Source organism: Palaemon carinicauda, unplaced genomic scaffold (genome assembly GCF_036898095.1).
Source record: "Palaemon carinicauda isolate YSFRI2023 unplaced genomic scaffold, ASM3689809v2 scaffold162, whole genome shotgun sequence".
NCBI lineage: Eukaryota > Metazoa > Arthropoda > Malacostraca > Decapoda > Palaemonidae > Palaemon > Palaemon carinicauda.
Genome location: NW_027169170.1, coordinates 142,617 through 165,805, shown reverse-complemented (window position 1 = coordinate 165,805; position 23,189 = coordinate 142,617). Strand labels below are relative to the sequence as shown.

The 23,189-nt window shown below is 39.9% G+C and overlaps 3 protein-coding genes across 3 annotated transcripts in view; 1 reads left to right on the top strand and 2 right to left on the bottom strand.

Moving 5' to 3' along the window:
• Window positions 1-6,160, bottom strand: part of LOC137635704 (TRMT1-like protein) — a 49,942-nt gene extending 43,782 nt beyond the window's left edge. The window contains exon 1 of the mRNA XM_068368150.1: window positions 5,923-6,160. Within this exon, the coding sequence (XP_068224251.1) occupies window positions 5,923-6,029 (107 nt within the window). The 5' untranslated portion in view covers window positions 6,030-6,160. The remainder of the gene's footprint in view (window positions 1-5,922) is intronic.
• Window positions 6,161-7,346: 1,186 nt separating this feature from the next.
• LOC137635710 (NADH dehydrogenase [ubiquinone] 1 alpha subcomplex assembly factor 2) lies at window positions 7,347-13,077 on the top strand. Its single transcript, XM_068368159.1, has 4 exons — window positions 7,347-7,494; window positions 10,272-10,364; window positions 11,580-11,701; window positions 12,693-13,077. Exons 1-4 carry the CDS (start codon window positions 7,371-7,373, stop codon window positions 12,777-12,779), a joined length of 426 nt encoding a protein of 141 aa, XP_068224260.1. The 5' UTR covers window positions 7,347-7,370; the 3' UTR covers window positions 12,780-13,077.
• A 306-nt stretch (window positions 13,078-13,383) lies between these two features.
• On the bottom strand, window positions 13,384-22,505 carry Det (Deterin). Its single transcript, XM_068368160.1, has 4 exons — window positions 22,278-22,505; window positions 18,463-18,572; window positions 16,814-16,931; window positions 13,384-14,639 (listed from the first exon to the last, which is right to left on the bottom strand). Exons 1-4 carry the CDS (start codon window positions 22,377-22,379, stop codon window positions 14,559-14,561), a joined length of 411 nt encoding a protein of 136 aa, XP_068224261.1. The 5' UTR covers window positions 22,380-22,505; the 3' UTR covers window positions 13,384-14,558.
• Window positions 22,506-23,189: the final 684 nt, after the last annotated feature.

The window sequence follows — 23,189 nt, the reverse complement described above, 5'->3', positions numbered from 1 at the left end:
CCAATCAACAAAGGCAACATACGAGGCGCTACGGCCCTGAACTATGGCCCCAAAGGCCAATCAACAAAGGCAACATACGAGGCGCTACGGCCCTGAACTATGGCCCCAAAGGCCAATCAACAAAGGCAACATACGAGGCGCTACGGCCCTGAACTATGGCCCCAAAGGCCAATCAACAAAGGCAACATACGAGGCGCTACGGCCCTGAACTATGGCCCCAAAGGCCAATCAACAAAGGCAACATACGAGGCGCTACGGCCCTGAACTATGGCCCCAAAGGCCAATCAACAACGGCAACATACGAGGCGCTACGGCCCTGAACTATGGCCCCAAAGGCCAATCAACAACGACAACATACGAGGCGCTACGGCCCTGAACTATGGCGCCAAAGGCCAATCAACAACGACAACATACGAGGCGCTACGGCCCTGAACTATGGCGCCAAAGGCCAATCAACAACGGCGACATACGAGGCGCTACGGCCCTGAACTATGGCGCCAAAGGCCAATCAACAACGGCGACATACGAGGCGCTACAGCCCTGAACTATGGCCCCAAAGGCCAATCAAAAACGGCGACATACGAGGCGCCACAGCCCTGAACTATGTCCCCAAAGGGCAATCAAAAACGGCAACATACGAGGCGCCACAGCCCTGAACTATGGCCCCAAAGGCGAATCAACAAAGGCAACATACGAGGCGCTACGGCCCTGAACTATGTCCCCAAAGGCCAATCAAAAACGGCAACATACGAGGCGCTACAGCCCTGAACTATGGCCCCAAAGGCGAATCAACAAAGGCAACATACGAGGCGCTACGGCCCTGAACTATGGCCCCAAAGGCCAATCAACAAAGGCAACATACGAGGCGCTACGGCCCTGAACTATGGCCCCAAAGGCCAATCAACAACGGCAACATACGAGGCGCTACGGCCCTGAATTATGGCCCCAAAGGCCAATCAACAACGGCAACATACGAGGCTCTACGGCCCTGAACTATGGCGCCAAAGGCCAATCAACAACGACAACATACGAGGCGCTACGGCCCTGAACTATGGCGCCAAAGGCCAATCAACAACGGCAACATACGAGGCGCTACGGCCCTGAACTATGGCCCCAAAGGCCAATCAACAACGGCAACATACGAGGCGCTACGGCCCTGAACTATGGCCCAAAGGCCAATCAACAACGGCAACATACGAGGCACTACGGCCCTGAACTATGGCCCTAAAGGCCAATCAAAAACAGCGACATACGAGGCGCTACAGCCCTGAACTATGGCCCCAAAGGCAAATCAACAAAGGCAACATACGAGGCGCTACGGCCCTGAACTATGGCCCCAAAGGCCAATCAACAACGGCAACATACGAGGCGCTACGGCCCCGAACTATGGCCCCAAAGGCCAATCAACAACGGCAACATACGAGGCGCTACGGCCCCGAACTATGGCGCCAAAGGCCAATCAACAACGGCAACATACGAGGCGCTACGGCCCTGAACTATGGCGCCAAAGGCCAATCAACAACGGCAACATACGAGGCGCTACGGCCCTGAACTATGGCGCCAAAGGCCAATCAACAACGGCAACATACGAGGCGCTACGGCCCTGAACTATGGCCCCAAAGGCCAATCAACAACGGCAACATACGAGGCGCTACGGCCCTGAACTATGGCCCCAAAGGCCAATCAACAACGGCAACATACGAGGCGCTACGGCCCTGAACTATGGCCCCAAAGGCCAATCAACAACGGCAACATACGAGGCGCTACGGCCCTGAACTATGGCCCTAAAGGCCAATCAAAAACAGCGACATACGAGGCGCTACAGCCCTGAACTATGGCCCCAAAGGCAAATCAACAAAGGCAACATACGAGGCGCTACGGCCCTGAACTATGGCCCCAAAGGCCAATCAACAACGGCAACATATGAGGCGCTACAGCCCTGAACTATGTCCCCAAAGGCGAATCAACAAAGGCAACATAAGAGGCGCTATGGCCCTGAACTATGGCCCCAAAGGCCAATCAACAACGGCAACATACGAGGCGCTACGGCCCTGAACTATGGCCCCAAAGGCGAATCAACAAAGGCAACATACGAGGCGCTACGGCCCTGAACTATGGCCCCAAAGGCCAATCAACAACGGCAACATACGAGGCGCTACGGCCCTGAACTATGGCCCCAAAGGCCAATCAACAACGGCAACATACGAGGCGCTACGGCCCTGAACTATGGCCCCAAAGGCCAATCAACAACGGCAACATACGAGGCGCTACGGCCCTGAACTATGGCCCCCAAAGGCCAATCAACAACGGCAACATACGAGGCACTACGGCCCTGAACTATGGCTCCAAAGGCCAATCAAAAACAGCGACATACGAGGCGCTACGGCCCTGAACTATGACCCCAAAGGCAAATCAACAACGGCAACATACGAGGCGCTACGGCCCTGAACTATGGCTCCAAAGGCCAATCAAAAACAGCGACATAAGAGGTGCTACGGCCCTGAACTATGACCCCCAAAGGCCAATCAACAACGGCGACATACGAGGCGCTACGGCCCTGAACTTTGGCCCTAAAGGCCAATCAAAAACAGCGACATACGAGGTGCTACAGCCCTGAACTATGGCGCCAAAGGCCAATCAACACCGGCAACATACGAGGCACTACGGCCCTGAACTATGGCTCCATGGGCCAATCAAAAACAGCGACATACGAGGCGCTACGGCCCTGAACTAAGGCCCCAAAGGCCAATCAACAACGGCAACATACGAGGCACTACGGCCCTGAACTATGGCTCCATGGGCCAATCAAAAACAGCGACATACGAGGCGCTACGGCCCTGAACTATGGCCCCAAAGGCCAATCAACAACGGCAACATACGAGGCGCTACGGCCCTGAACTATGTCCCCAAAGGCCAATCAAAAATGGCGACATGAGAGGCACTACAGTCCTGTACTATGGTCATGAAGGCCAATCAACAACGGCAACATACGAGGCGCTACGGCCCTGAACTATGGCCCCAAAGGCCAATCAACAACGGCAACATACGAGGCGCTACGGCCCTGAACTATGGCCCCCAAAGGCCAATCAACAACGGCAACATACGAGGCGCTACGGCCCTGAACCATGGCCCCAAAGGCCAATCAACAACGGCAACATACGAGGCGCTACGGCCCTGAACTATGGCCCCAAAGGCCAATCAACAACGGCAACATACGAGGCGCTACGGCCCTGAACTATGGCCCCAAAGGCCAATCAACAACAGCAACATTCGAGGCACTACGGCCCTAAACTATGGCTCCAAAGGCCAATCAAAAACAGCGACATACGAGGCGCTACGGCCCTGAACTATGTCCCCAAAGGCCTTTAAAAAACGGCAACATACGAGGCGCTACGGCCCTGAACTATGGCCCCAAAGGCCAATCAACAAAGGCAACATACGAGGCGCTACGGCCCTGAACTATGGCCCAAAAGGCCAATCAACAACGGCAACATACGAGGGGCTACGGCCCTGAACTATGGCCCCAAAGGCCAATCAACAACGGCGACATAAGAAGCGCTACGGCCCTGAACTATGGCTCCAAAGGCCAATCAACAACGGCGACATACGAGGCGCTACGGCCCTGAACTATGGCCCCCAAAGGCCAATCAACAACGGCAACATACGAGGCGCTACGGCCCTGAACTATGGCTCCAAAGGCCAATCAAAAACAGCGACATACGAGGCGCTACGGCCCTGAACTATGGCCCCAAAGGCCAATCAACAACGGCAACATACGAGGCGCTACGGCCCTGAAATATGGCTCCAAAGGCCAATCAAAAACAGCAACATACGAGGCGCTACGGCCCTGAACTATGGCCCCCAAAGGCCAATCAACAACGGCAACATACGAGGCGCTACGGCCCTGAACTATGGCTCCAAAGGCCAATCAAAAACAGCGACATACGAGGCGCTACGGCCCTGAACTATTGCCCCCAAAGGCCAATCAACAACGGCAACATACGAGGCGCTACAGCCCTGAACTATGGCTCCAAAGGCCAATCAAAAACAGTGACATACGAGGCGCTACGGCCCTGAACTATGGCCCCAAAGGCCAATCAACAACGGCAACATACGAGGCACTACGGCCCTGAACTATGGCTCCAAAGGCCAATCAAAAACAGCGACGTACAAGGCGCTACGGCCCTGAACTATGGCCATGAAGGCCAATCAACAACGGCGACATACGAGGCACTACGGCCCTGAACTATGGCCCCCAAAGGCCAATCAACAATGGCAACATACGAGGCGCTATGGCCCTGAACTATGGCCCCAAAGGCCAATCAACAACGGCGACATACGAGGCGCTACGGCCCTGAACTATGGCCCCCAAAGGCCAATCAACAATGGCAACATACGAGGCGCTACGGCTCTGAACTATGGCTCCAAAGGCCAATCAAAAACAGCGACATATGAGGCGCTACGGCCCTGAACTATGGCCCCAAAGGCCAATCAACAACGACGACATACAAGGTGCTACGGCCCTGAACTATGGCCCCAAAGGCCAATCAACAACGGAGACATTCGAGGCACTACGGCTGCAACCTAGCTTTATAACCCAAGAACATTATAAAATTGTTGAATAAAGCTGCAAAAATAAAATACACGATACTTTAATTTCTAGCAAAGCTGGAATTTGCTTCATGAAATGGATGAGTGCTGGCTATTCTGGCCTTTTTCTCCATGATTAATGGGCGCTTGGGCCGATCTTACGTATTCATCGATTCAAATGCGAAGAATATTTTCGCTGTTTGCATCCTGCTTTTTTGTGTAACGTATCATTAGCTGGCTTTTTTAACCAAATATTGATGCACAAGTTCCTGGATGTTGTTTCTTAAGCGCAATTTTTCCCCCCCTGCTTCATTTCCCACACGATTGCTATCACAGGAAGTTTCCCACGGGGAATTTCAATCTATTTTGAAATTTAGTGTAATTTCATGTTTCTGCTTACGATGTTTAAAACAATACTCCATTCAGTATATAGCTATGTTTGCTTATCTGAAAGTCAAATATATCAAGGAAATAATGACCCACACGATAGGCACGCACAACTTGTCCATCCACTGCTCACCAGAACAGAGACGCAAGGAGACGCTTACTTGCGACTGAAGCGAGCCACAGAAGTAAATCCATGCGAGGACGCGATATGAATTATCGATAATTCATCATCATCATCTCCTCCTACGCCTATTGACGCAAAGGGTCTCATATGATACTTCAATTTCATGCCACCTACATTAACCATATTTTTCCAACAGCTTATCCAGAGTTTATTATGCTTTTTTGACCATTGCTACTAGGGGGGGGGGTCGCAGGGGGAGCCGCCCCGTTAGGTAAGTAGGTAAGGACACGGCTTGTAGGTTAGGTTAGGGGGAAAGTTTACTTTGGTTGGTGTCCATATTTTAAGCTCGCTGGAGGAACTGGCCGCTAATATATAAGGTCTCCTGAAATTCGATCGATTATAGGGTTTCCCGACCGCAAACCCAAATTTCCCAAAGATATGAAAATAAATGTTTTCATAGGAGTCTGGTATAGCCAAATATTGTTATAAATAGCTAAAAGGCAAAATAACAAATAGGATTAATATATGGCCACTGATATAAAACGGCTCCTGAAAATCATTCGTTTATGGGGTTTCCCGACCAAAAACCCAAATATCCCACATATGACAATAAACGTTTACATAGGCGTCTGGTTTAGCCAAATATAGTTATAAATAGCTAAAACACAAAATAAGTAATAAGAACTAAATATAGTAAATGTAATAATGAGTAAAAACATCAAACATTTATGTGAAAATCTATACCAGCTCATACCGGGCAGGCCTAAGGCAACTCTATAGGCCCATAACTCCAAAAATTAGAGACGCTAATATACAATTACCTATTCATCTTCATGTCCATATTAAAGATGACCTCATTCTTCCTCGGGGTGGGCACCGTGCCCTTGGTGTTCACCAGGACGCCGTGTTCCTCCACTTCGTCTGTCATTTTTCGCCCGTCGGAATCAAAACAAAACGAGTAAACCTCTTGTTGATCTTCTTCTTCTAGCAAATATGGCGTAGGAGGGATGGGCAAATGGTTGTAGCTTTTACTGGATTTTCCTTTAAAAATCTTTTATTTTCGTGCTGTATTTTAAAGTTCTGACTGTTAATACAGTAATGGGCTTGTGGGCTATTACATATATTTCTTACTCTACCTGCATATTAGAAATTGACTGGTTATTTTGCTATTAAACTCCAATATGGCGTAGGAAAGATGGGCAAATGTTTGTAGCTTTTACTGGTTTTATTTTGTTTTCTTTTAAAATGTCTATCATTTTCGTATTGTATTGTAATACCTTGACTTTTAGCACAATATTTGGCTAGTAGGGTATTAGATATATGCTTACTCAACCTACATATCAGAAATTGACTGGTTATTTTGCTATTAAACAGCACTAACAAGACAGTTAATGATTGTTTGGGCTATAACTATCGTTGGGCAGTTCATTACTGTTAATGTTTTGCTATGTAGAATATATTAATGGTCAGGTAATTATACGATTTTAAGCTATACAATTTTACTTTACTGTTTTTTTTTTCAGGCTATATAGGCCCAAATACCTTATCTAGACACAAGAAAACTGACTTGTTATATTACTATGCTGAAAAAAAACTTGTATTTAGCAAATTAAAGAATAAGTAATTGAGTAGGGTCTAAATATAAGCCAAACTACATAGCTTTCAGACAAACTAACAATATAAATAGTTAGGGAATAAAAAGCATTGTAAGGAGAAATATGTAGGAAATAAATTTTGATTTTTTATAGGAAATCTGGAACATAAAAGAAATAAACAATGAATATGAAAAGATGATGATGTGCAGGAAGAGTTTAATAAAATTATCATTAAAAATGTGGATGAAAAATTTGAATTTTGAGTACAATACTGTACTATTAAAAGTTATTTTAGTGCAACTCCCTAATGAAAAGATATGCCTAAATATTATCATTATTATGATTATTATTATTATCACTATTATTATTACTAGCCAAGCTACAACCCTAGTTGGAAAAACAAAATGCTATAAGCCTAAGGGCTCCAGTAGGGAAAAATAGCCCAGTGAGGAAAGGGAATAAGGAAATAAATAAATGAGAACAAATCAACAATAAATCATTCTAAAAACAGCTGGTATTTTATTAATTACACATTTAGATAAACAATAAAAGTAAAATTAATATAATTTCTCAAAACACGTAAAAAATTAAATGTGAAATTGATCAAGCACAAAGGCCAAAAGGAAGAGCCGTTACAGAGAACGAATATTGAAATACTACTTCAAATTTCAGCCATGGCCAGAAGAGGACTTATTAGAGAAATTTTCAAGCATTTTACAGCTTCATTTAAGCCACGGCAAAATGGAGTATATATGGGAGATGACTATTTCGGCAATAAATACTATGAAATACCTGCAGGTAATTTTTTAAGTCTTTGGTGGTCTTTTATTAGGGGTTAAATAGAAGCTATGGCTACAGGGTATAGAAGTTTCCGATTACGTCATGATGGTAAAAGTGAATATTTCTGATAGATTTTATTTATTGGAGGATTTTGGGCCTTTTTAGTTTGTTGAGATAGACCTGGTGTAATATATCAAAAGTTATGATAGAAATATACATTTTAAAATGGAAATAAAAACCCCATGTGTTGTTCCCCACCTAACCTAGCCGGTTTTATTATAGTTATGGACGGGGGAAACTTTCATGCTATAAACCAGCTTTTCCCCATAGAAAAACGGCCGTTTCCTTCGAAATGAAACTTATTTTTATCGCTAATAAAGACATTGTATATCTATATCCACCGATAATGGGGGACCCCCAGTGGGAACCTGGGGTTTTTGGTGGGGAAACGTGACTCATTTTTGCCGCAAATAAATACTTAATGTAATACTGTATAGATATCTATATCTGCCAGAAATGGTATATAACAGTAAAACAAACCTTTTCATCTCTATACATTATTTTCTCACGTTATTTACTACAGGAAAACATGTATTTAATGTTCGATGTGTTTCCCTGTCCGTAAATATAATTTTACCACATAACCTAGGTGCCGAATCCTTACCTATCAGGGGTGTGCTACGCCCCATCTTAGACTGCCGTACCCTTATCTTACCCTAAGACTAAATCTCAACCCTGTTCACTCCGTAACTAGCTTCACGCCTGGCAACGTAACACTAAATCACATCGTAAATCGTAAAACTACCTTCATATCATACTTCAGACAAAGATGAACATTTTTCACATAAAGAATCTATTTGATAAATGATAATTCAGTTTACGCCTATCCCAATGAACTACATTCAATAAATCATTACTCGTACATTTGTTTAAACCCATAACCATGAATTGAGTGTATGTAGTTCATTGGGACGAGCATTTACCTCCTTGTTTCTTATCAAATCAATTTTCCCTATGGGGAAAATGTTGCGTGAAGCCGGTTTGGGGTACAGCAGTCTAAGGGAGGTAGCCCCCTAATAGGGAAGGATACAGCTCCCAGGTTAGGTAAGGTGGGTGAACCTTAGGTTAGGTGATGATAATGTATTCGCTTCCCATTTAAAATGTGATTTTCCAGTCATACCCTGAAATTTTACACTTGGTCCATCTCAACCATATACAAACACTTAATTGCTTTTGTGGAAAATATATACCCATGTGCATTGCTCCTACACATCTAAACATCACATTCTCCTTTAACCCAACCTAGGATGCAGACTTTATTCATACGAGATACCTTTTCATATCCTAATCATTCTTTGATGGTTTTGTAACCCATCCCCTACTTAATTTCGTTAACCTCGCATCCTTGCTTATAGGGATACATCGTAATATAAGGTTCCCTTATCTTAGCTTGGCCTCAGTTTCATTTCATTAGGGTGAAGATGAAGGGCTGCTCTGGATTGCCGAAACCCTAACTCACTCTTATTCAGCACTAACATCAGACCTACAGTAGTATCTTGTGTACTTGAAAAATCATATCGTTAAAAAGTTTGGTACATTTATGTGACAAACTGTCTACAGAAGACGGACTCGTCAGTATTTTTGGCCTCGTATTTGCCGGAAGTTGAGACATTTAGTTCTTGATATTTTTACCATTATTTTTTAATAATATGTGGTATGGTGCGTCCATTACAAATTATACGTCAAGTGTCAGAGAGCCTTCGAAGAAAAATAATACCGATACGAATCTAACAAAACTTTTAGTTTATCAAATTTCCCGATGACCATTACTTACAAAATTTAAATATAGTTCTCAGCCTTTTTACCTGCTTCTATGCACACTTTCTACAGTCTTGCAATCATACTCTTGTTAAGAATCTTTACATTCATATTATTTAATGGCATTATAGTTACAGAAAGACGTAAAGATCAATCAAACGGACTTATAGAATTCATGTAGATTTCTGATACAGTATTGAGCAGTAATGGTCCTAATTTATTATTAAAATATCCCTCTATACTTAAAAAGGAAGATTATCCACATCATCATTATTAGACTAATCACACTATTTGATTTGATTGATCTTGGGGAGAAATTATGTCATACCTTAACCAGTAGTATGCACAAGTTAATATATTATGGCAGGTAGCACAAGTTTATATGGAATTTTTCATTTGACAAAATTATAAACATCACAGATAGGCTACTCTTGTTTGGAAAGAAAAATTTATAAGTTACTTACATTACTCAAGAAAATTGCAACTGTTCGCACTCTACTGACGGACCTCCTATCTTCCCGTTCTTAGTTATACATGTCTGGCAAAGAGTTTGGGGAACTTGAATAAAAATATTCCTGTGGATTGAAGAAACTAAACCGGTTTTTATATGGTGTTCGCGTAAAATGGATCAAGGAGAAATTTACATCTATGATTTTTTATACCATACAGAATTTACAATATTTTCACTATGCATTAAGTTACATAGATGGACTTTTCTTTACCTATTCTTGAGTTCCTTTCCGTGCTGTTGTCATGTCACCACTGCCGCTCATCAGTGTTTTCTTTACTGTGTTAGACCTTGAATGAATAATTTCCTTAATCAACATCCTTACTGACAGGTCATTGTCCCTCCCTGCTCCATACCCAATCCTGTCACAAACTTCAATTCCCACCAACTGCTCTTCTCTATCATACATCCAGATCCATCGAGAGGGAAGAGAAATCCTTAAAGAGTTTTCTTATGCTCTATTTTACAGATCCATCGAGAGGGAAGAGAAATCCTAAGAGATTTTACGTCTCGCCTGTCGACATGAGATACGATCAGGATAACATGCCAGCGGAATGGGACGGTGAGTAATTAAAATGCCCACTTCACATTTTTGCAGACAACAGTACTGTACTGGTTGATTGAAATACTATTTCCACCCTATTATTATTATTACTATCTAAGCTACAACCCTAGATGGAAAAGCAAGATGCTATAAGCCCTATAAGGCGGCTCCAACAAGAAAAATATCCCAGTGCGGAAAGGAAACACATAGAATAGTGTGCCGAGTTTACACTCAAGCAAGTGAAGCAAGTGAAATCTAACTAATGAACAGAAAATTTGTGATTGCCAAAGATATATTTCCGGAGAAAAGGGTGGAGCGTTTTGAATGTCCTAGTTTTTAGAAAGTAATGTAATTATATAAAATTGTTATGCTGGAAAATGGGCCAATTTTGATGTAAGTTGAAAAGGAGGTAAAGCAGTTAAGTAAAAAGAGCACAGAAATTATTATTGACGATTCAGGAGAGACTTGTACGGGATCCCCAGGAATTCATGGGCTTAGATGACGACCCATTTGGGAATTCAGGCAGAAAAAGTGTTTGAGACATCGCATGTTTGCCTAGCGGCGGGAAATTTTGACGTAAAAACAACATCGACGATGACAAAGATAATGATAGTGCTTAACATCTTTAAGGTCATTGATGGACTAATTATATTACTGTACAGTTTAACCTGTAACTTCTTAAGCACATTAGTCACCAAAGATTGTTCACATATAGGAGTGTGTACAAATACGACTTCTCAAATTGACTTTTAACAATTCCTTGATACTCGCATTAAAAATCACGGCTAGTGGCATTCATATTGCCTGTATATATATAAACTTGACACTTTTTTATTATTGCCGATATCTTCGCTCCTTATCCTTTCATGTTTTTTTCCCGTAGATTCTTTTGTGCTAATTCTAGGGTTCTTAGTGTATAGAACACCTGACAAAATATTGGGATTTTCTTTCTTCTTAACAGTTCTATATTTAATGTGGAATACAGTACAAGCAAGTCTTTTTATTAGTACATATAAACATACAATATTCTATCGGTTTCCTTTCCTCACTAGGCTAGTTCCCTATTTGAGTCCTTGGGCTTATAGCATCCTGCTTTTCCAACTAGGGTTGTAGTTTAGTTAATAATAATAATGATGATATGTACAAATGTCATACCTTTCTTACTGGCATCTTAATGGCATTTTAATGTCTGTAAAAGTAAATGTTCATGATTAGACACCATTTATTTTCTAGCGTGGCTGAGGTACCGGCGAGATACTCCACCTTCCGAAGGAGAACTAAAGGGTAATCTGACCATAGCAACAATGAAAAAAGAAAATGCGGAAAAGATCGAAGGTAGTCGGCCTGCGGGAAAGGTAACGTTCTCTCTGTGGTTCACTCTATACAACTTAATATATACACGCCCCCGGAATGCAATAGCAGCAGAATAGATCCAGCCTGTCCTAGTAAAAGAGCCAACATCCTCTTTAAAAAGCTAAACGAGCTGATGGTAGTTAATAATTTTAGACCCAATTAGCAATATTAAATCCTCTAAGGATTTGATGATAGGTTTCTAGCTAGTTCTCAGCTTCTACCTTTAGAAAGGTGAAAGCCATAAATAGACATTAAAGGGCAGAGAGCAATTCAGTTTTGGGCTGTCAGGACATCCTAAAGAACATTTAGTAATAATAGGTTCTACCGATACTAAATTTCTCTTTGATTTTCAACGAGATGTTGGAACCTGTCGCTTAGATTTGCAGGTTTTGGCACAAGTAAAATTTTTTTCTTTATAGTTGTTCTATAAACATAATTGAAAGCTTTCATTTGTACACAACTACACAATATGGTAAACATATTACAAATTACTTTAGGTACAATATCTTTATCGAGTCTACAAACGTCTCATTTTTGGGTAAAATTATTTGAAAAATAACAGTGTAACTTTTCATTGGAATTCTGGATCAATTCTTAGCATTCACATCCTTCACCTTACCTCGTCATTTAATTCTCTGCTTCCCTCTTGATCTTCTCCCCGTAACAGGTTCGTCCCAAGCCCTCTCCGCTACCTATCCTCAGCACATACCATTATCTCAGTTGAAACACTTATGACCTCTGTAAATTTCACTACACTTGCTATTCTTTTTATTTCATATTTTTCCAATCTTTCAAGCCATTATAATAGTTTAATTGCAAAATGAAAACCTTAAAAATGCAGTTTTTAACCTACGTTATCTTCACTATTCCTGCCATTCTTCTTATTTCATCTTTTTCCAATCCTTCAAGGCCATATGATAGTTTAATCGTAAAATAAAAACCTCAAAAATGCTGTTATTTAAATCAACTCAGAACTCACTCTCTCCCTTTCAGCAAACCCACAGCGACATGTCGTCTTTTCCGATCTACGAAGACTTTGAAGTGACCCCAGGAGAAAAGCCTAGAGAGAAAGGAGACTGATAGCCCGCTAGGCTTCAAGATCGCAAAGGCATCTTCGTATAGTGAAAGGATTTTCCGTCTTGTATCAACTAGCCGTTTATTTATGGATAATTAATTAAGGGGTTATTTAAACTCATATAAATAGCTTTTGATACTTGTTCTACACGTGTTTAATTACAATCAAATCATGCAGGCAGACCTATTAGTTAACTAAATCAATATACAGTACATAGTTTGTGTGAATACAAATCAAGATTGTTTCACGATCAATTTTGCAACTTGTATTTCAAAACACAATTTTGTAATACCAGGAAGTAGTGTGGGTGACTGTACATAATTTCTAAAGTAAGGGATTTGTAGATTAAGTCTGTAAATGCTTCTTAATTTTTTCGAGACGAGGTTATGTAAAAAAATAATTTAAAACGGTAATAATTGTAGTTAAAGTATCAAGTGTTTTCTTAATGTAAATATTATGATATCTACTTTGGGCACCCAAGGCCTGGAACAATACTAGTAGAACATTGTAATATATTGTGTAATATATTGATTATAGGTATACAGTATAATGTATGTACAGTATATCAGAAAGAACCCTTGTTTGTAAATAAAGAAACCTCTTTGTAGAAAAAAAAATCAACTTTTTATTGCTTTTCCAAAGATTGATAATGCATACAGTTGGTCCTTACAGCACACACTATGTATCCAGTATCATAAAGGTGTATTTTATAATTATACCCCTTTCCTTTACACTGTTTACAAAGCTTCATTATAGTAATGCACATTGATATTTATGACTTGAAATCATGACTTTGGCAAATACTGTCTACAAATGTAGGTAAAGCAGCTTATATCATCAATAAGGACTTCATATGTCAAGAATTATGAGCTAGAAAGGGTCACAGTTTGGTAATACCACTGTCATTAACAAAATTCTTAATTAACAATTTGAAAAACTGTTTCCAGCATGAGAAATATTACCAAACTTAATTTCTGTGATGTTATTTATTCATAATTTCACTGCCTAGAATTTGTAAGACATCCGGGAGCTCTTCACTGTATTGGGAACAGATTTGAGCAACCTCTTCTTCAAAGAAGTTGAGGAACTTTTACATTTTCTAAAACATAACTTAAAAAAAACCTATGGTTTCTATACACATATAAGAACTCCTGTATCTTATCAGGCAATACACTGAGAACCACATTTGGTAAATGCAAACATGTTCCTTAATCTCTAGTTTTTAAAAATAATTCTAAAAGATAATGGAAATTTGTTCCGGAAGCATACTCCGCTTGAATCTTCCTATTAAAACTAAAACAAGACTTTGGACACACGCGGAATATTCGGATACATGAAAAGATATAAAATGGCAATAGAAAGAAAAAGCGACATATTGTACATTGCTCCAAATGTGCAAGAGAAGTATGCTAATTTATCTAAAGATACAGTCCGTGTGTGCACTTCATTTAGTGTGTACGAGTGCTACATCATAATAAATAGGTAGAGAGATAGATACAGCCGATAGAAAGACTTGTGAATTGCGAAGAAAGTTAAGAAAAATTTACAAAACAACGATAACCACATTCTAATAAAAGAAATAGACAGAAACTACAAGGTAATAAGTACACTAAAGATGGTTTGGGACTAAGATCAGGTTACTGGAGAACCCTACAAGACCAATTACATGTTTACACTTCTAAACATACATAAAATACTGCATATGTTGAAGAAGGATCACAGCACTATGATGTTTCTTGAAAACTTTACGATCTCTTCTTTCGGAAGTCTTCGATTCTCTGTGCTCAAACGAGACCTTCCAAGACGGTTCTTGTCAGGTCTGCCTGTTTCTTAAACTCCTCTATCCTCTTTGAAAGGACATATTTCTGCAAATTAGGGAAAATATTAATCAAGACTGCTTTTGAATTAATGTTTTTCTAGTTACTATAGTTTATTTCTTCACGAGCCCCACAAAATCTCACAAAATATAGACTTTTCTGATTTCCAATAATGTCATTCAATGATGATACATTACTGAACACGATTGTACACTTAGATGATAATTATATCTCCCTCTCTCCCTTACTACTCCTATTACTATTACTATTGTGGCTGATACTACTACCACTACACCACACTAATACTATTAACACTCCTGCTACTACTACTACTAGAAGAGAGACTCTCTAGCCATGGTAAGCAGCTTTTCTAGGAGGACACTCCAAAATCAAACCATTGTTCTCTAGTCTTGGGTAGTGCCATAGCCTCTGTACCATGGTCTTCCACTGTCTTGGGTTAGAGATCTCTTGCTTGAGGGTAGACTCAAGCACGCTATTCTATCTTATTTCTCTAACTCTTGTTATTTTTGAAGTTTTTATAGTTTATAAATAATAGATTTTTTTAATGTTATGCTTAAACTTCTCTCATGGTATAATTCCTTATTTCCTTTCCTCATTTAGCTATTTTCCCTGTTGAAGCCTTTGGGCTTATAGCATCCTGCTTTTCCAACAAGGGTTGTAGCTTAGCAAGTAGTAATAATAATAATAATAATAATAGTACACCTAATCGCACTATGGACTTTAGACAACCTGGTTAATGGATATCAGTATAGTTAGGAAAGGAACATCCTATTATTATTTGCAAAATGATGCTGTAATTATTTACCGACTAACTGTGGTATCTACAGTTCAATAAATCAAAGCTGATGAAGGAACTAGCTATTTAATTGACTACCTAAAATTACTGTCCTTAAATTAATTATAAATATCCCTCACGTGTAATGCTAACAAACCATGTGTGATGCCTCTAACAATCGATATTACCAAGATCATTTTGAAACTTAATGGATTGAACAAACTCCTTACCCTTGCGAGGGTGTTAACTCCTTACCCTTGCGAGGGTGTTAACTCCTTACCCTTGCGAGGGTGTTAACTCCTCACCCTTGCGAGGGTGTTAACTCCTTACCCTTGCGAGGGTATTAACTCCTTGTCTTTGCAAGGGTGTTAATTCCTTACCCTTGCAAGGGTGTTAACTCCTTACCCTTGCGAGGGTGTTAACTCCTTAACCTTGCCAAGTTAAACGATCCCATGAAAGTTTCAGAAAGAGATTGTGTTCTTGGAGGTATATTGTATGTGGTGCACTTAATAATGAAAAGCTTAACCTTAATGGAAATTAATTCACAGCTGTCCGTGGAATTAAATGTCTAATTCTAAAATACAGTACTACCAATGACATCCCCTTCAGTGTTAACATTGCAGGAGTCTGTTTAGGTTTCTAAATCTTTTGCCAGATATACAGACCCGAGAAAAGACTTTAAGCGTGAGATACTTAAAAAATTGTCTTGTCTAGGGATTTATATGATTCCTCTATATTACTTCTCATGAATAGCATGAGCAGAAATTTCTGCTGATTGAAATACTCATCTCAAAGTTCAAGAACAGACTCTTGAGCTACAGTGACCAGCCATTGATAAAACAGAAAAATTGGTGAAGCCTTGCAGGGTCAAAAAAAGTCATCCTTCAACAAATTGAAAAAGTCTTATCTTTCGAGAGATAGCTGGAAAGTCTTGGGTGAAGGTTCGGGAATTTAAAATAAGAAAAAATTCCAATGAAATACAGATGACTTGGGAAATAAACTATGGTATTTTCCTGGTTATGTTTAACCCGCCGATATTGGAACAGGGCAATGTGGAATGATCTTCCTAATCAAGCATTGGAATCAATGGAACTTTTAAGTTTAAACTTGCAGCGTATGATTTTTATGCTAAACAGCAAACACAAGTCTACCTTCATAGTTCCTGTGATATATCTATTTTATATTCTATGATCATTACTCCTCATATAGTTTATTTCCTTTCTTCACGGGGCTATTTTTCCTTATTGGAGCCCTTGGGCTTATAGCAATTTGCTTTTCCAATTAGGGTTGTAGCTTGGCAGTGATATTCAAGTAACTGAAATTTCTAAATTAAGGCACTTTAGTTAAAGCAGACCAACAAGCTACCACCTCAGTATAATACTGTACATGAAAAAGTACGAAACTACAGAACAAATGTTTCACTTACGGCAACATTCATGTTTCTGTGCATCTCCAACTTGATGGTGTCTTGTACGGTGAGTTCGCAAGGCTTCTTGTCGAGCTGAATAAACTGACAGTAGGAAGCGTGCTTCTTGTGCTCCTCCCTGCCATAGAGAGAAATGAATACGTGAAAGTTAAAAAAGAAAGGAAATTACAAAAACACCAATCATCGTACCAGGCTACTCTAGCAAGTTTTAAGACTAAAAAATTACGTCTAGAATGATGAGGTATATTCAAAACCCTTCAATAGGGTTACATACATATACCAAGGCACTTCCCCCAATTTTGGGGGTTAGCCAACATCAACAAATGAAACAAAACAATAAAGGGGACCTCTACTCTCTACGTTCCTCCCAGCCTGACAAGGGACTCAACAGAGTTCAGCTGGTACTGCTAGGGTGCCACAGCCCACCCTCCCCCGTTATCCACCACAGATGAAGCTTCATAATGTTGAATCCCCTACTGCTGCTACCTCCGCAGTCATCTAAGGCACCGGAGGAAGCAGCAGGCCTACCGGAACTGCGTCACAATCGCTCGCCATTCATTCCTATTTCTAGCACGCTCTCTTGCCTCTCTCACATCTATTCTCCTAGGGTTACCTTCAATAATGACTATCTGGTGAATCAATGGTAGTAAACTCAGTCTTATAAACACAATAACTTTGACAACAGAAAGACTTCTTAAATCTTAACTATTTGAGACTTCCAGCTCTCAAACATTAGGTTCCAATAATGTTGAATTACTGTATATTAAATGCAAAGGTGAAAAATTCATTAAGAAAACAGTACAATTTGTTTGCGGGTCATACTTAATACATGAAGAGCTTGTCTGAGATTCGCCTAACATAATAGTCTCATTAGAAAACTAACAACTTCTCAATTAGATTTCTGTAATCGATATATGAATTCTAAAATGGTACATGTGGCACTAAGCCTGAATGAACTAAATATCTGTATAGCTTTAATGAACATGATACAATTTGATTCAGCTTACTAGAAAAATTTTCTGGTTACCATATTACAAGTGATAACTCTTGTACAATATTTGCAGTCCTTTCTTTAATAAAATTTTCTAACAAAAAAAACAATAAAAAGAAAATGGAATGGCTTCTGTGAGCAATGCTGGTCACGGTGTGCGAACAAGACATCTAAATTTCGTCTCTTCTACCTCCACTCGACAGAGCTCTCTTTGACACTGTCTCGTAGATTTGGTCCAGAAGGATTTCTTTGGGATCATTTATTTCAGGATTTCATGAAATTTGGGTCATACAGCGCCAGACCAAAGTTTGGGGGAGGGGGTATTCATTGCAGGGGATAGTTAAGGGAAATCCCTGCAGTTGTAGGGCAGGGTGAAGGTTAAAAGGAGTCGAATAACAGGCTGGAAGGATGCAGAATCATATGGTACAGGTCAGGGTTAACCATAAAATCGGAATATGGAAAAATGTCCTATTTTCTTTACCATTTTTGTATTTAGAAAATTATTTTCATTAATCTACCTGACATTCATTCTCTTGACATAGTGGATAAAATTGTCTTTAACTATAAATAGAGAGTTAATTTTAGTGTATGTAAGCCTATATTTGAACCTCTGTCATCGTATTTTACTCTGCGTTCTGACAAATCTTTACCAACTCACCAAGGATCATCCTCCTCTTCCCAGCCATCCAATTCCTTCAAGCAAACGTAACACTTGGCAAGATCTGGCTCCCTCTTGCTGCCGGTGAAAAAAAATCCTGCTTCGGCCATCTGCGTTGAGGTGAAGAAAATAGATAAAATAGATAAAAACGAATAAAGTGAAAGGGATTAAAAATGACAAATTCTTGCAATAATTTGTATTTTTCTTATCTATACAACCCTAGGTTCTTTACTATAGCAGATGGATAACAGCGACAGCTGAAATATGGCAATTAAAACTTTGAACAAGGTACTCTTCTTGCTGAGGGAAGTGTTAGCTTCCAACACATGGCAAGGTCTCGTGGGTGAAGAAGCGCTCGAAGCATTCTGTAACTCCTTCCGGTGTGCAAAACCAGCGCTGGGTCGCAGCGAGGCAAGGGAGAACAACTTCACCTTTACCGATGATCTGCTTCGTATGCAAGGGGGCCTGGAGGATGGGAGACTGGAGCCTGAAGGAGAAACGCTATAGTCCAGTAAGGGGAAAGTATAGTCTAAGGACGATAGGCGCCAGGAGCACAATGGCAAGGTCCGATAGGTGCGTGAAGCTGACAAAAAGTCGCATCATCACCGAGGAGAGCGTAAAGCCCATGAAGTGTGTTTGGAACATGTGGGGTGCGGTTAGATCGTGAAGACAAAGCATGTTTACTCGCAAAGGTGAAGAGCACCTGGAGCAAGAGTAAGAAGCATCCTGAAGTTTGAATCCTAAACAGCACAGGAGTGTTGGGAGTGCGCACAAGAAGATCGCCTGGAGTGCAGTGGAGAGGGATGACTGAACTCCGAAGTGTCTGCAACAACTGCTGCGAGGAGTCCGGCAACCCCTCAGGTGCAGCAAGGACCTCATTGGGAATGACCTGAAGCGCTTGCATAAAGCAATGTGAAAGTGCAGGACACTTTGCTGACGATCTCCAAGGTGGCGATGATGAGGCAGGCTCGCGAGAAAAGGAATTTCCGACTCTCAGAGGATCATACCTCCTCTAAAGGAGAGCTCTCCTTGTGCAAAGGACGAGGAGACGCATCAACCAGAAGGCGTCTAGAGTCCAAAGAGCCGTCAGCGGGTGCAAGTCTGGTAACCGCAAGTCTAGCTTAATTAAGAGTCCATATGAGAAGGTCTATGCCGACTATGCGAGGAGTAGCAGGGATCTCCCTTCCAAAAAGTAGAGAATGTGCCTGCGATGAGACACCGCCTGACGAGAAGGTTCTCAAGAGCTGCAAGGTTCCCTTGATGACTAATTCAATGTAGGATGAGCAGCAATTCAAGACATGCCCCCCCAAACAATGAACAGAGGGAGAGTGGATCCACAGTTGGTTTCACCACAAAACAGCTCTAACAACTGCCAAAACCTCAGTAACACTAAAGTCATGATTCCATTACATTACTGTACTCAAGAGCAGTAATGTACGTCCGTACATACACCAGAGCAGTTGAAGTTAACCCTTTTACCCCCAGGCTATTTGGAACTTTCCAACCCTTAACCCCCAAGGATTTTTTTTCAAGCACATTTTGCTATATATATATTTTTCAAATTGCTCTAACAGCCTTAATTTTTGTCATAGAGAGGTCAGGTTGGTCTCATTCTTTTGGAAAATGCCTGAAGTTTCTCAAAAAAGTATATAAAATATGCAAAAAAAATTTAAATAGCAGTTTTTTGGCAAGTATGTACCACTACGTCCATGGGGGTAAAGGGATGAGTTTTGTGAAATGTACCAGTACGTCCTTTGGGGCTAAAAGGGTTAAAAGCGAGTTAGGAGCCAACTGGAATGGGGTGGGACTCCTCGCTCACTTTTCAGGCAAATAACTGGTCGTTATCCATTTCAACGACTGATTCCAGCTCGCGCTGAAGAAATCTCCCTAATTAAAAGACGAAGATTTCCTTGTCACTAAGAACAAACATTATTTTTCAAATACGAGGCATTGAGACGGTTGTTACAATTATCATTCCGTATCATAGCATGAATTAAACAATTGTTTTGATAAACAAACTTCCCTCAGTTGTGACTCAAGGTGGTTAGCCCTACCTAACCTATGTCTGTTATGCACGATTATTGGCTTGACTCGTCAGCTTATTTACAAATTATACGTACAGATTCACTTCCTAAATAGGCAGTATTAACCCTTTTACCCCCAATGGACGTACTGATACATTTCACAAAACTCATCCCTTTACCCCCATGGACGTACCGGAACGTCCTTGCAAAAAACTGCTATTTACATTGCTTTTTGCATATTTTTCATAACTTTATGAGGAACTTCAGGCATTTTCCAAAAGAATGAGACCAACCTGATCACTCTATGATGAAAGTTATGGCTGTTAGAGCAATTTAAAAAATATATATTGCAAAATGTGTTTGAAAAAAAAAAAAAAACCTGGGGGTTAAGGGTTGGAAAGTTCCAAATAGCCTGGGGGTAAAAGGGTTAATTATAAGAATTAGTATTCAATGGGCTACTATAAACAGAATTAAATTGTATCAACTTAACAGACTTCCTATCCTATGATTATTGATAATAGCCTAACCTAACCTATTTTAGGCAAATCCACAATATCATGTCTGGTGTCACGGTCTGAACGATCCCCCGGTCTCAGAATTCTCCTTGACATTGTATAATGGTTCTTTTCCGTAATTAGCTCACTTCACTCGCATGAAAATAAAACATCAAGCTCGTATGTACTGGCAAGCGGTAATGTTGATCTGTGCACGCTAAATTACAGAAAAATAAAACATTAACCTCGTATGCACTGGCAAACAGTAATGTTCGCGCATGCGCAGATTATAAAGGAGTATTGTGAGACCGGGGGTTGGTTCAGACCGTCACACCGGACAGGGATTCGCCCAAATTAATGAAAATTTATTATTACAGATGTATATAATTTAAACAATTCAAAGCAGAATTATATAATGTAGTATTATAAGTGAGATGTCAACATAGGTTATATTAAGAAAGGGGGGTTGGAGGGGGCAAAGACCCCTTCCCTACTAAGTAAGGAAGAGGACACAGCTTCATAAGTTAGGTTAAGGCGGGTGTGGTTAGGCTGCAAGTCGAGACATATCCCCGGTCTTCCCTCGTTGAATTCAACCCTCGACAAACCCTGGTTTCTCGTAACTCATGAATATATATATATATATATATATATATATATATATATATATATATATATATATATATATATATTATTCCAATTACCTTCAGTATAACTATTTCATACCTGGCATCAGGATATGGTGTAATACACTCGTATTTAGGGGTTTCCCTACACAAATTCCATTTTTTACCACAGGGAGTTTTAATAATTCTCGTATACTTATTTTTACTTAGAATACTACTACTTTTCCGTCAACGGTCCACACGAAAATACTTAATACTTAAAATTTAAGTTTGGCAATGTATACATACCATAGGCTAATAATAATAATAATAAAAATATTAATAATATAATAATAATATAATGATAATAATAAGCCTACCAATGGAATTAAGACATAATTATAGCCTAATCAAAAAATTTTCTTTAATAAATAATAATCTGATAATAATTAATCACTTAAACACCTTTATTTAATGCTAGCCTCCTGGCTAGTACAGTGGTAACGTCTTTGCCTAGCATTAGCATAGCTGCAGATCGATCCCAGCCCGGGTCTGTTGAGTTCAAGCTATTTACTGGGGAGGCCACTGCTGTAGTAGGGCTTGCCCGGCTGACGTTCTGGTGAGCATCTATCCTCATGGAACTGGAACTAGATACCTTTAACCTTTAAAAAAACACGTAATTCACCATCGCTCACCTTCTCTTTGCTCATGCACGTACTGCTACCAAACGGCCATTTCTTGAAGCTTTTCAGCCTATTTTCCTCATTCATCATGTCAAATAACTCCTTTTCCTTCATGTTCGATGGTATTTAAAGCTTCTTGCTGATGAAATGCGGTTAAAATAAGCTTAAATAAGCTTTTATTAAGGCCTTTCGTTACGAGACCTTCCCACACAATGTTTTTGTTTTCAAATTTTGCTGAACGACGACTGTACTAATGTTGTAGGTTATGGTACAACCCTTAATTATAAGTGGAATTTTGATTTTTAAAGGTTATTGATAGTTATAAATTGATAAATTCACTTCAAAATATATATCTAGTAATTTTTTTATATTTAGAATTAAAATTGGCTCACATATACAAAAAATAAGTATATTTATAAGGTGTTTCATGTTGATGATAGTACAACCCTTAATTATTGGTAGAATTTTAATTCTTAATGATTATTAATAGTTATAAATTGGTAAATTCAATTTAAAAAAAATGTATCTGGTAATTAATTTATATTTAGAATTAGATTTGGCTTATATACATAAAAAATAAGTATATTAATAAGGTGTTCTACCTACATAGATGGTGGACTAATGCATAGATATCTAATCATAGAAAGTATTATTATTATTATTATTATTATTATTATTATTATTACAAGCTATGCTATACCCCTAGTTGGAAAAACAAGATGGGAAAAATAGCCCAGTAAGGTGAGGAAATGAACAATCAAAATAAAATATTCTAAAAACTGTAACATGGAATAAATCTTTCATATATAAGGTATAAAATCTTTAAAAAAAACAAGAGGAATTGAAATAAAATAGAATATTGTTCTAGAATGTACATTCGAGCAAGAGAACTCTACCCAGAACATTGGAAGACCTTGGTACAGA

Excerpts from the sequence above, each read along its gene's own strand:
- Det (XM_068368160.1), bottom strand. The coding sequence starts at position 22,379 with ATGAAGGAAAAGGAGTTATTTGACATGATGAATGAGGAAAATAGGCTG. Across the intron at positions 18,573-22,277 it reads CGTGCATGAGCAAAGAGAAG|ATGGCCGAAGCAGGATTTTT; the intron begins GTGAGCGATGGT and ends ACCTCAACGCAG. Across the intron at positions 14,640-16,813 it reads ACAGAAACATGAATGTTGCC|AAATATGTCCTTTCAAAGAG; the intron begins GTAAGTGAAACA and ends CCTAATTTGCAG.
- LOC137635710 (XM_068368159.1), top strand. The coding sequence starts at position 7,371 with ATGGCCAGAAGAGGACTTATTAGAGAAATTTTCAAGCATTTTACAGCT. Across the intron at positions 7,495-10,271 it reads ATACTATGAAATACCTGCAG|ATCCATCGAGAGGGAAGAGA; the intron begins GTAATTTTTTAA and ends TCTATTTTACAG. Across the intron at positions 11,702-12,692 it reads GTAGTCGGCCTGCGGGAAAG|CAAACCCACAGCGACATGTC; the intron begins GTAACGTTCTCT and ends TCTCCCTTTCAG.